Consider the following 13,016-nt stretch of genomic DNA (forward strand, 5'->3'; position numbering starts at 1 on the left):
GCATTCGGTTAATTAGTTTTAATGAATTTTGCAAGTAACTGCAAAACAGGGCAAATCTTTGCTATTTAACCTGTCTGGGAGTATCTTGTAGAAATATGCAATTTAGGTGTGGCTTGAAAACATCAAAGGTTTGCTTTTATGGGGTGTTTCAGAAATGTTCATGGTTTTTTGATTTCTAGATCCCTCCCCCCTGCCTCTATACGACATTATAAATGACCCACTTATTTCATAATCAACCCTCCCTGCATGTTCTGTGCCTTCCTTAAGGGGGGAAAATGCAGTGAAAAGAATATAGTCAGCATTTTGAAAACTTGTTTGGACAAATTCCAAGTCTGGCAATAGGTTGCTACGCAAATAATGGCATTTCAGTACTAAATAATAACCCTTATCTATGTATGTCTAACTTACAAAAGTGTAAGAATGCAAAAATATACAAAGTAATGATTATAGAATAATGGTGATCTAATACTGAAAAAATCTGAACAAGAAAAAGAAAAGCCAACACAAACATACCATAGAAAAATGGTATGGTTGCAACTTGTCTTCAAAATTATTATTCCAAGAATGTATAAGCAAATACACTTTCATCTCATTAGACTTATCAGTCTGTTATTGAAAAGAATAAGAACTTGCTGCGGGCATTTAAGGGTACTTAAGTCAGCAACTGTAAATATTTGTGAAGCTGACAGAAAATTAATAGTTCTAAACTAAATCTACTGTTTTCCTGTTGCTTTTAAATATAGATATAATCTTATCTAATCTAAAAATTAGATATAATCTTTTGGGTGTTAGAAAGAATGTTATATCCCATTACTTCCTGAATGTTTATCAATATTTCCTGCAAAAACCTTTGTGTATTAGGGCACAGTTAGAAAATCTGCATGAAATCAGAATTGGATGCGTTACTTTGAACTTCATAGATTAATATTATTACGAGTTTGGGGTGGAGGGAAGTGGGCTATATCCAAAAGCCCCTCCGAACCCCTGAATCTAGCAAGTGTTAAAATATACCGGTAAGCCAGGCTAGCTTCCTGTGTTGAGGTGATAGCCTTGGTCAGGTATCCCCAAACTGCGGCCCTCCAGATGTTTTGGCCTTCAACTCCCATGATTCCTAGCTAAGAGGACCAGTGGTCAGGGATGATGGGAATTGTAGTCCAAAACATCTGGAGGGCCGAAGTCTGGGGATGTCTGGCCTTGGTGATAGGCCAGGAAGGGAAACAAAGGAAAGTGGATTTGTGTGAGCCCCTTCCTCAACTGGAGAGAGTCTGAGCAATGTTTGATTTCTGTCTGAATCCAAGGCTGTGCCTATGGGAGAAACAAGATACTTTTGGGATGTTAATACTGTGAACCCCTCTATCGCAGGCTGGGGTTGTATATATGTGTAAATAAACCATGTATCATAAAGATACCACAGTCTCCACCCACTGTCCATCATTCCAAATGAAACACAAATCCTGTCTAAGCGCCTGGAACCCTTGGAATCTCACAGCACTCGGAGACTGGGGTGGTGTGCAGAATAGCATCAACAGAGTCCTACACTTTTGTTCTGACTTATCTGTCTGTGGAGCTTGGTCTAATATCCATACAACCCTAGCACTGACACTACAGTTGATCAAATGACAGTAAAGTAGTACAGCCTTGGAACTTATTTGCCCGCTAGTTTTGGAGGTTACAGATGGAAGGCTGCTCTCAGTTAAATCAGGTTTTGTAATTCCCACATGTGCCTGATGGTGTCACACTAACCTGTACTATAATGCTCTAATGTTAATATTAACTGAGTAGTCAGATTTTTATTGTTGAACGAGCAAATTCCAATTATTACATGATGCATTAACCATGTTCCTACATTTCCCCCCCTTTAAATCCTCATGGGAAGTAACTGAGAAGTGTTTTTAGGCTGCAGTACTTTATATATCCTAGGAGTACGGTAGGTCCCATTGAACTCACTGAGGATTACTTCTCAATAGATATCCACAGGATCGCATTGACAGCATCTGCAAAAGACCCCCTCAAATTTCCTACCTTTATTAATGTTACCTATATTAATTACTTATATAATATAAAAATTATATTACAAATCTAACCTGTCATTCCAGCAAAGGACAACCAAAGCAGTTTGCACATTCTATCTACCATAGGTAAAGGGACTCCTGACCATTAGGTCCAGTCGTCACCGACTCTGGGGTTGCGGCGCTCATCTTGCGTTATTGGCCGAGGGAGCCGGCGTATAGCTTCCAGGTCATGTGGCCAGCATGACAAAGCCGCTTCTGGCGAACAAGAGCAGTGCACAGAAACGCCGTTTACCTTCCCGCTTGGAGCGGTACCCATTTATCTACTTGCACTTTGACGTGCTTTCAAACTGCTAGGTTGGCAGGAGCTGGGACTGAGCAACGGGAGCTCACCCCGTCGCAGGGATTCGAACCGCCGACCTTCTGATCAGCAAGCCCTAGGCTCTGTGGTTTAACCCACAGCGCCACCTGGTCCTTAAATTCCTTAAAATACCATAGAATTCCTTAAAACCAATCACAAAAATTAAGTAAAAATCACAAAAAATTAATAACTCAAAAGCAACCAGAATATGTTATTGCCTTGTGGCTGTGCTTGCCCTGGTAGGTTGCAAGTTATAGCTTAGCAGGTACTTGACAACCCCTATAATTTTGCAGTTTGGGGTAAAAAACAACAACACACACACACCTGGGAGGTTTCCTAATCCTATGGTGGGCTCTCATATCTCATTGGTGGGCAGAGTTCAGTTCAGTGGTTCACAAGTTGTGTAGGCCTATGTATGTCTAACCACCTTGAGTACTTTTAAATGCCCTTTCTAGTTAAACCCCTGAGAAGTTTACCTAGCTGATTTCTTCATCTGAGAAGTTTCTCCATTTCTTAATTGTTTGAGGCGGGTTTGATAGCCGTCAGAACAATGCTTGAAATCTTCTTCCTAAAATCTTCTGTGTGCAATGTGATGGAATGACCTTGCTCCATCACATTTCGCAGGACTAGTCTGGAGATGTTTGGCACCTGAAGCCCCTGTGATCAAAGAGATGGCTGACAAAGGTGTGGCTTAATCTGTGCAAAGCATTTGACAGTCAAAGCAGTTGGCAATTCGTCACCTGCTCCAGTTTCCTTGGTGGTGGGCTTTTATAAGCCCCAGAAGTTCTTTTCTGAGCCCGGTTCAGGAGAACTTAGCCAACACCCTTCTCTGGAATGCTCTGGTCAGGGAGGGCCTGATATCTTGCAGCGCTTCTTATTTGCCCAGTCCTTTTAACATGTTACTCGTTTAATCTGGTTTTCCTTTTATTTGCCTTTTAATATTGTTGCTGCTCTGCCTCTTGCTGTTTTATTGCATCTTTATATACTGTATTGTGTGTTTTTTAAACCTCAGTGTAAACTGCTGTGGGAGGAACTGTCCAAAAAGCAGCATATGCAGCAATCAAACTCTGCTCCTTGCAGACTCCCCATTTCTGGAGCTAAATGTGTTCAGTCTGCTACCTGGCTTTCTTTGCTTTCTAAAAATAAGTCACAAACAAGGGAACTGACTCATCGGAAGCAGAGTGATTGATGCAAGCAAGAGAAGGTGGATAGGAATCTTAATACCTACAGACAGTACTGTACTTTGGCCTACTTATTTAATTTCCAGTTCTTGAGGTGTGGTATGGAAGGCATGGAAGACTGGCTTCTTTCTTCACCAGATCAGATAATCACCCTACATCCTTTAATTTGCAGGCCAGCAATTGGGACATGACAGGTATTGCTGAAAGAGGTTGCGTGCTTTGATGCTCTGCATTAATTGTGCTATGTAAAAGGTTAGCCTGGATAATTTCAGTACTCCCTTTGGCCACATGCGTAAGACACAGAGAGGCCAAAGAACAGGAGCAAAAGAAGGAGGAAGACAACTGAAGGCCCCTCCAGACTGGGTGTATTCTGCAACATGTCATTGATGCAATAACAGGGAATTGGTGTCTGATTGTCCACATATCATTTTGCTATGTGATATTCCCCAGTGTTATCGCATTATAGCCCTCTGGAGGGATAACTGCACTATCATGTGACAAAAGTGGTTCAAAAAATAAACAAGATGATAAAAAGCTACAGGGTTTTAGCAGGAAGTTATGGAATGTGCACTGATTGGATATGAAGCAGTATGTCCACCCCAAAACATTTGCAGGTGCAAACTGTATTGAAAACATTAGCACATATAGCCTCCCTGACCTTCATGAGCACAGAACATGAATGCATAATAAAAAGGATGTATGGAGGGGCCCTGAATAATGCTCATTTAGGGTTGTTGTTGTTTTGCATGTGTTCTCAATCAGTCATTAATGTGAAAGTGCAAAGTAGGGTAGGGAGACAAATGTTTGGAGGGTGAATGGAGTAACATATGAGAAACAGCAATATGACTTGGAGAACTCTGATAATGTTTGAATTACAAAGAACCAGAAGACGGATAGCCCCCTAACCATTTTGAGCTGTTCCTCTTACTGACTGTCTTTAGAAAGCTATGTGAAAGGGCATGATTTGGCTACAATTGGGGGAGTTGGACTGAGGCCATGGGATCTATATTTGGCCCCCACAGTGAACCATTTTCTTCTTCATGTGCCCCTTCTATGAAAGGTCCAGAAGGTAGCAACATGAGAACAGGCCTTTTCTGTGGTGGCTCCCTGTTTGTTGAATGCTTTCCCCAGGGAGGCTTGCCTGGCACCTTCACAACATGTCTTTAGGCTGATTAAACAATCTATGCCATTAAAAAAAAGGTGTGTGTGTGTATTTCTTTTGTTGTTGTTGTTCTTATTATGATGATATATATTTTGTATCTCCACCCCCAGCGTCCTGCCCGGACACTGAGGTCCAGCGCCGAGGGCCTTCTGGCGGTTCCCTCGCTACGAGAAGCCAAGTTACAGGGAACCAGGCAGAGGGCCTTCTCGGTAGTGGCACCCACCCTGTGGAATGCCCTCCCACCAGAGGTCAAAGAGAACAACAATTACTGTACCAGACCTTTAGATGGCATCTCAAGGCAGCCCTGTTTAAGGAAGCTTTTAATGTTTGATGGATTTCTGTATTTTAATATTTTGTTGGAAGCCGCCCAGAGTGGCTGGGGGAACCCAGCCAGATGGGCGGGGTATAAAAAATATTATTATTTTCATTTTGTGTTTTTGTGCTGCAACCACACTGTGATCTTCTAATGAAAGGCTGTATATAAATTCAATAAATATTATTAATAATATTTTCCAGATATATAGCTTTCTTTCTTTCTTTCTGTTAAAAAAAGAGTAAGTTTCTAGCGTTTACGGAACCTAATATAGGAGGCAAAATGTATAGGCATTATTCTTCACAATCTTTTGCAAGAAACCAGCCTGTTCCACCTTTCAGTGTTTTACTTTGTACACCTCCCTGGAAAAATTCCTGCAGAACCCATGGGTAGTGCGAGTGGATTTCATGACAGGGTCATCTACCTCTCCACCCCCCCTAATTATCAGGCGACAAAGGCTGTCCAAACTCAGACAGCTTTTAATCTGCATCTAAAAATCACTATATTTTATTTGGGAACACAAGGTTGGTTGTAGTGTTAGCAGTTAATAATATATCACAGGGTTTCAGATGTACTTTTACCAGGCATACAAAAGTACATCCAAAGAACATATTGTCAGCCCCATTCTGTAATATTTACTGTATTTAATAGGGCATATTCCAAGTGAATGTGCAGGGGATTGTAGCCTGAGAGGTAGCTGCGCACTTGAAAAGTTAAGTTTGTGAGTTAAAGTCAGGAGTGGGGAATCTGTGGCCCTCCAGTTGTTGCTGAACTACAATTCCCATCATCCCTGACCATTAGTCATGCTGGCTGTGGCTAATGAGAGTTGGCTTTCTGGAGGAATTAAACTCTCTGTGTGATGAAGACAGCTCATGTGAACCAGGCCACCTCCATAGGTAAACTGAAGGACTACATTAGTGTAACCTTGAAGCTGTTATTCCTTCCCAGCTTGTTTTTCAGAAAAGGTCCCTTGGGGAGAGGAGCGGATGGAGGAGGAAAAGAATAGGAAATAGAGTGGCCGGGGGGGGGGGGACAACATTATGAGCCCTGCTGGACCAGACACTAGTCTGTCTATCCAGCTTCCTGATTTCCACAGTGCAGTGGCCAATCACGTGCCCCTGGGAAGTATAACCAGGGTGGGAAGGAAATGGGCTTCTTCCATTGTTGCAGTCCTAGTTTCAATGTTTGGCATCACCAGGTAGAGTTGAGATTCCTTTAGTAGAAGAAATGCCATAAGTATACTGCATTTTACTGTATTTCAATTTATGGCAACGGCCAAACTCAAATATCTCAAGACCCAAAGGTGGCCACATGGTGTCTGCAACCTTCAAATTGTTTGAGGCAAAGTCTATATTGTGCAAAGGCAAAGTCTGAGGCTGCTATATTGGGCTCAACTGCCGCCCCCCAACATTTGATTACAGTACCTATAAAGCTTTATATGGTCCACTGGCCCAGGACCTCAATACCTTAAGGACCGCCTCTCCCCATCCAAACCAAGCCAGATCCTGCGATTGTCATCCAAGGCCCTTCTCCATGTTCTCCCTCCCCAAGAGGTTGACAACACGAGAATGAGCCTTTTCTGTGGTGGCTCCCTATCTGTGGAATGCTCTCCCCAGAGAGTCTCACCAGATTCCAGGTGAAAACATTCCTCTTTAAGCAGGCCTTTGACCATTAAACAAGCTATGGCCTTTTAAATGTGGGGGGATTGCTATTACGATTCCCCCCTGTGATTGTTTAATAGTCTTTTATTACTATGTGATATAAATTAGGTTTTTAATGTTGTACACTGCCGTAGGATCTTCGGATAAAGGACAGTATATAAATTGAATAATAAAAATAAACTAACAATAATCAGTTAACTGGACAAATAACTGCCCTAGTAGGATAGGTTGTCATTCAGAAGTGGTTTAAAAATTACCACATAAATGTTAATTTAATTCATGCCTTTAATTTTTGCTGGAAAGAGTTCCTAAATAAATTGTGGCATATGCTGGGATTTAATTAACCTGTATGGAAACGCAGAAATACCTACACAATAATGGAATTTCACGCAAAATTACAGTGGTGCCTCGCTTAACGAATGCCCTGCTTAACGAAATTTCCGCTTAACGAAAGCGGAGGTTGCCTCGCTAGACGAATTCGTTTTATGAAAAATTCGTCTAGCGAATCGCGGTTTCCCATAGGAATGCATTGAAATTCAATTAATGCGTTCCTATGGGCAAAAAAAAATTCAAAAAAAATTCAATGCATTCCTATGGGATTCGCTAGACGAATTTTTCGTTATAAGAAAAGACCCGTGGAACGAATTAAATTCGTCTAGCGAGGCACCACTGTATTTGCTTACACCATCTAAGAACCAATGTCTCAGCTGAGAAAAATAACAGATTGGAAAAAAGAGAGCCTTCATTTTGTTAGACAGGAAACGGTGCCGTGGGGTGACTCCTTATGAGCATTGTCCTGGAGCTAAAGTAGCCTCATGATCCAGACAAGTATAATAAGTGTAACCGTTTCAAGTGGGTGCAGGATATCAAAGCAGTGTCAGTAGCATGCCATGGAACAGAAAGAAGTAATAAAAAGTATATACAGTAGCTATACCAGTCAATTACATACATTTTGCTATCTGAAGACTACCCTTGACCAGACAATGAACTGCTGAATATGTGGAATGGTGGGGTTTGGGATCATGGTGGCTCCTGGCCTTCACATATTTAAACAAAATTTAGGTTGAGGGCCATAGCTCAGCGGTAGAGCATCTGCTTTGCATGCAGAAGTTCTCAGGTTCAATCCCTGGTGACTCCTGCCTGTAAATGAGAATATACCATAGCTTCCCACGTGCCTAAAATTGGAATAGAGCTTATTCTTACACACCCCCACACTCCCATTCTAGGAGGTAAATTGTGTCTACTACAAAACCATTTTTAAGTACTGTACAATATTGTGATCTGTTTGAGAAGTTCGATACAGTTCTGCTGTAGATGTAATGCCTTCCACAGCATATTTGAGAAACTTGCTTGCTTTTGGACCACAAATTGTAACTTACAAGCATGCAATTTGTGAGCACGGTGACTGTAGTAAAAAAAATAAGTACCACATTAGGAATGGTCATGGCTGTCACCTTTACTGCAATATGAAGCAATAAGACTTAATGGTTTTCCAACTCCCACAAGGCCACGTGAGTCATCTAGGTCTAACCTTGCTAAGATTACATGTTTTTCTAAGACAATTTTGGTTGTTCCAACCTACTCTAACACACCTTAACAAGTAGAATTGTAGACTATAATTATTTTCTATGTTTATTTTTCAGGGATTTATTAAGGAGTGTGTGTTTGTGTAAAATGGTGAATACATCTATGCTCCAAATTTTAAATGGTTTATATTATCATCAACTTACTTACCCTGGCAAGGGAACTATAGTTCCACTGTGGGGGAGAGATAGACAGCTTAGAGTTTGTGCGAACTACAATATCTAGGATTACCGGTATCTGAGAGAAGCTGCAACAGTTAAACTGCTGTAAAACTGATAATTTTACTAAAATACCACTATTGGGTCTATTAGCTTGGTCCAGGCATTAAGATTCTAGCCTTTTGGTGGTTCCCTGAACTAAATTCTATGGTTCTGTATCCTGGAACTTGGATCTATTGTCATAACTTTTTTCTGAAGCACCGTTTGAACTGGTGCATATTTACTGATTTGCACTTACATGATGGTAGTTATGTCAAGGCAGTTATGGTTCTATCGGTTTCTGTTTTTGCATGTCATTACTCTTGGAGTGATGTGGACAAAGCTGATCCGCATGGAATGTAGCACCAGCATTTATACCAGGCATCCCCAAACTGCGGCCCTCCAGATGTTTTGGCCTACAACTCCCATAATCCCTAGCTATCAGGACCAGTGGTCGGGGAAGATGGGAATTGTAGTCCAAAACATCTGGAGGGCTGAAGTTTGGGGATGCCTGATTTATACACTCACTTTATCATAGGAGGCTGCCTTATACAGAGTCACACCATCTAGCTCAGTGCCTATTGTCTGCAATGGCTGGAAGTAACCCTCCAGAGTTTTAGACACAAGTCTTTCACAGTCCTAACTGGGACCTTCTGCATGCAAAGCAGATGCTCTGTCAGTGAGCCATGTCCCTTCCTTGGCACAATGGCAGTCATTGCTGAAAATCAGCACAGGTTGATTCAGAGAACCACAAAAGTTACATGCGAAGAAGTTTGAAAGAATTGGGAGTTTTAAACTGTTATCCTTTTAAGAGAGGCTGCTCATGGCTGAACAAAAGGATGTCAAGAGTCTTGCAACTGCGGGGCGTTTGTCATGCAGACTCCACCTGCTGTAAATGTCTGGCCCATTAGGTTTGCAATCCTATAGTATGCACTTACCTGGGAGTATGTCTCAATGGGATTCACTTCTGAGCAGACACATATGGGATTACGATCTAAGAAGCGTGGCAGGTTACATACTGCTGAAAAAGAGGAAACGCTTCATCAAAAAAGAGAATAAAAGAGAAGAACAAATTGCGTCAGATTTGAAATAGAAATACAATATACCTTATTTCACCATAATGGAGAAGACTAAACAGAGCTCGGCTGCTCAGGTGATTCTTTATCTTTTATCTTTCTTTATCTTATCAGACTTGACCCCAATAATCCTTCAAATAGAGAACTCTGTAAGGGAGGACGCAAAGCCCTCTTAGGTCTAGGAGTTGGGTCACAGCCTGCTTTGAGTCTGGCTGGATTCAAAATGCTTCTGTCATTTCCCTGCCAGATGCCTCTTTTCTCTGCAAGCCAAAAAAAGTCAAACTTTGGGATAGGGTAACAAACTCCTTTTCACTCAGGAGAGGGCGGCTACCCTTGGCAGTAAATGACACTCTCAGCAACACCATTTTCTACCGAAGGATTGTGGGACATAGTTTGCTGTCTTCAGGTCACATGGTCCCTCAGCAGGAAGTGATGTTCCACACAGTATTTACAGTTAAGGAGAGGCCTAGCAAGGAAAGCAGCCCTCAGCTGTCAACTAGTCCCCTCCCCAAGAGTAAGTTTTTTTGACATTAGGAAGGTGGGGTGACTGGTAAGGAAGGAGGGAGTAAAATAAAGTATCAGCTGGGCATGTCAGGTGTTCATATTTAATGTTTCACTGAAGGTAATGGGGCCCTTTATATGTCCAGCTGTCCTTTGTCAACAAAAAATTGTCGCTGTTTTTTGGGTTGAATATATGCTATATGGTAATTTACGGACCTAATAGGTATCTAAAGCCATTTGCACAAATTACCATGTAACCAGTCCATGCAGAATAATGTAGGCACCCTATATATAGAAATGAGCAAACCAGTGATATTTTAGGGAGCAGGCGGGGCCCATTATTTACATCATAGGAGCCTACACAACAAAAAACACAGCTGCTGTAAGTAGGTTTTATTTTATTTGTTTCTTATCTTATATTTTGGAAATGTACATCCAGGTTGTTTTTTTCCCTTTAATTTTTTTTTGGGGGCCCCCAAGAGAGAGGGGCCCTAAGATATAGCTTGTTTAGCTTGTACGTAAATCTGGCACTGGTTTCAGAAATGCTCAAATCTCCAAAAAGCTTAATTTATTTCCAGGGCAGTTTGTGGAAGGTGCTCATCATAGAGTGGGCTTGCTGCATTTCTGCAGTTGTGATTGCTACCTGCTGAGTTCAGACTGAGCTATATTTAGACGAATGGTGTGGGTGGCAAAAGTGACACCCAGTACTGTAGAAACAACCCTCCTTCCAGGTAATCATTCTTACCCATAGCTACAATACTGGGTAGGACTTGAAGTGTGGAAATTAGGTTTCCAAATATATAAAATAAATAAATCAAAAAATAATAATCAAAAAGGTGCTCAGTGATGTTGCAGAGTGGGCATGGGTCAGGGATAAAGCACTGACACTTATTTCACAGCAGGGATGATAACCATCTACAATACTTGGGTGCTATTTTCCAATTATCTGCATGCCAAATAAATAAACTCTTCTCAGAAAGGAACCCAGGAGGTAAGCTAAGCAGAGGGAGATGTTTGTTCAATTTGCATGCATGGCTCAGGTTGAAACTGCCACTTTTTTGGGGGGGGGGAATCACAAAACCCAAACTTTATTATGACCAATCAAATGCCACCAAATAATGAGCAAGCTTTGGAGTCCACTGGAACTCTTTGTTGGGCTGGGCGTGAAGTAAAGTGGGGTGCCAGTGTGAGAAAAAGGTAGTTTGATATTGGAGTCATTGGGCTTTGCTTAAAAGCTTATTTTGATTGTGGCTATGGGGTTGTCATGAAGAGCATCCGCACTACACTGTCAAATGCGCCACCCCATTTATTAATATTTGCCTCAGTTCTGTTGAGGGTCCTTTAGGCTTTGCTGTGTCCAGTTTACTTCTCTTGGCATTTGGAAATTGTTTTACTATGAGTTTGCTGTCTACCTGGGATTGAATGAGGGATGCTATCTGCCTTTGATGCCAGGAAATCTGAGGATTCTGAGTTCATAAGCACTAATAAATACTTTTAATGATTTTTATGCCCACTAACAATATTCAGGAAACAAAAAAAATTAAAAGGCGGAGGTGTCCAGATGACAAATTACAGGTCAGGTCAGTTTATGGGGAAGTGTCTGACTGTGACTCTGCTGACTAAGCCTACCTGCTAATTAGAAAAGCAAGGTAGTGTGTTTACTATCAGTTACACTGCTGTGACTGGAAGATGGTGGACTCGTATACAGTACTTTCTTTCTTCTATTGTTTTCCCCCAAGCGTTAGCGGGGAGATGGACTAAATGCTCTTGAATTCTGCATGTGTTTATTTGGATGGGAGAACATGGAGGATCAACTTCCCTACCGTTTGGGTTGGGGAAATCAGAAGACAAAGCTGGGCTCCATTGCGTTATTTGAGACTATTGATGAGTTTCAGGAAGACTTTACACCAAGGCAAAGTGTTTTCAAGAGAATCCAGAGGCTCTGTTTCCGGCAGCGGGAGCAACTTCCTGGGGAGACTTTTATGAGTTTTGCCTCTGCACTGTGGGATTTGGCATCAGGCTGTGATTTTGGGCCTTTGCAGGATGAGCTGGTACTTGACCAGCTGATTGAGAAAGCAGAAGACTGGCGAATTAGGGAGACCCTATTTTTGCAAATAGATTCTCTAACTCTGGCGAAGGCTGTGGAGCTGGGGTCACAAATGGAGGCGGCATTTAAAACAGCACCCAATAAGATAACAGCGGCAATAGAGCAATGGGAACGTCAAATCATTGACAATAAAAATGGGGAAAAGAAGGGCTATAAGAATTATGGATCTTTGTACCAAAGGAAAGAAAAAGTGATGCCTTCACATGGAACTAAGTGCCACCTGGGCAGAAAGAAAACTCACAGTTTCCAGCATTGCCACAGTGTGAAGCTATCTAAGGTTCCAGGCAAGATGGTATGTTCTGAAAAGCATCAATGATGCACTTGTGTTTTCTTTTATCATGTTATACCACAGAGAAAAGCATGCAAAATAACTTTGATAAAATTCAAAGACTTTACAAAGCAAGAGATTACTAGCAGCTTAATCATTCTAGAGTTGTGTAATAGTTCGGCTAAGGATTTTTGCTCTTTCAGATTTGCTATCAACCCTTTTAAAAATGTTGTCTTATAGATTCATTGTGTTTCCAATTTCACAGACTTTAATTGACCACTGATGGATGAGTTATTTTATTTTCAGAGCTTTGTTATCAACATTTTAGCTGAGGACATTATACAAAACAATCATTCCTGTCTTACAGTATTCAGATAAATTATAATTTTAAGATCTGCAGGAAGAGGAACATCCAATAATTTATAAAAAAATTCCTTCAGTAGCACCTTAAAGACCAACTAAGTTTATATTTTGGTATGAGCTTTCGTGTGCATGCACACTTCTTCAGATACACATGCACACGAAAGCTCATACCAAAATATAAACTTAGTTGGTCTTTAAGGTGCTACTGAAGGAATTTTTTTATTTTGCTTCGA

At 41.3% G+C, this 13,016-nt stretch overlaps 1 protein-coding gene across 2 annotated transcripts in view; it reads left to right on the forward strand.

Annotated features, from left to right (window-relative positions):
* The window catches only part of ARHGEF4 (Rho guanine nucleotide exchange factor 4), a 160,378-nt gene that overhangs the window by 34,892 nt on the left and 112,470 nt on the right, over nucleotides 1–13,016 (forward strand). The window contains exon 1 of one of the 2 annotated variants that reach the window (XM_088670725.1): nucleotides 9,574–12,444. The exons of the other annotated variant lie outside the window; for it this stretch is intronic. Coding sequence (XP_088526851.1) covers nucleotides 11,824–12,444 — 621 coding nt within the window. The 5' untranslated portion in view covers nucleotides 9,574–11,823. Of the gene's footprint in view, nucleotides 1–9,573; nucleotides 12,445–13,016 lie in introns of those variants that run through there. 2 annotated transcript variants of the gene reach the window in all.

This window comes from Zootoca vivipara, chromosome 5 (assembly GCF_965207765.1).
Source record: "Zootoca vivipara chromosome 5, rZooViv2.hap1.1, whole genome shotgun sequence".
Taxonomy (NCBI): Eukaryota; Metazoa; Chordata; class Lepidosauria; order Squamata; family Lacertidae; genus Zootoca; species Zootoca vivipara.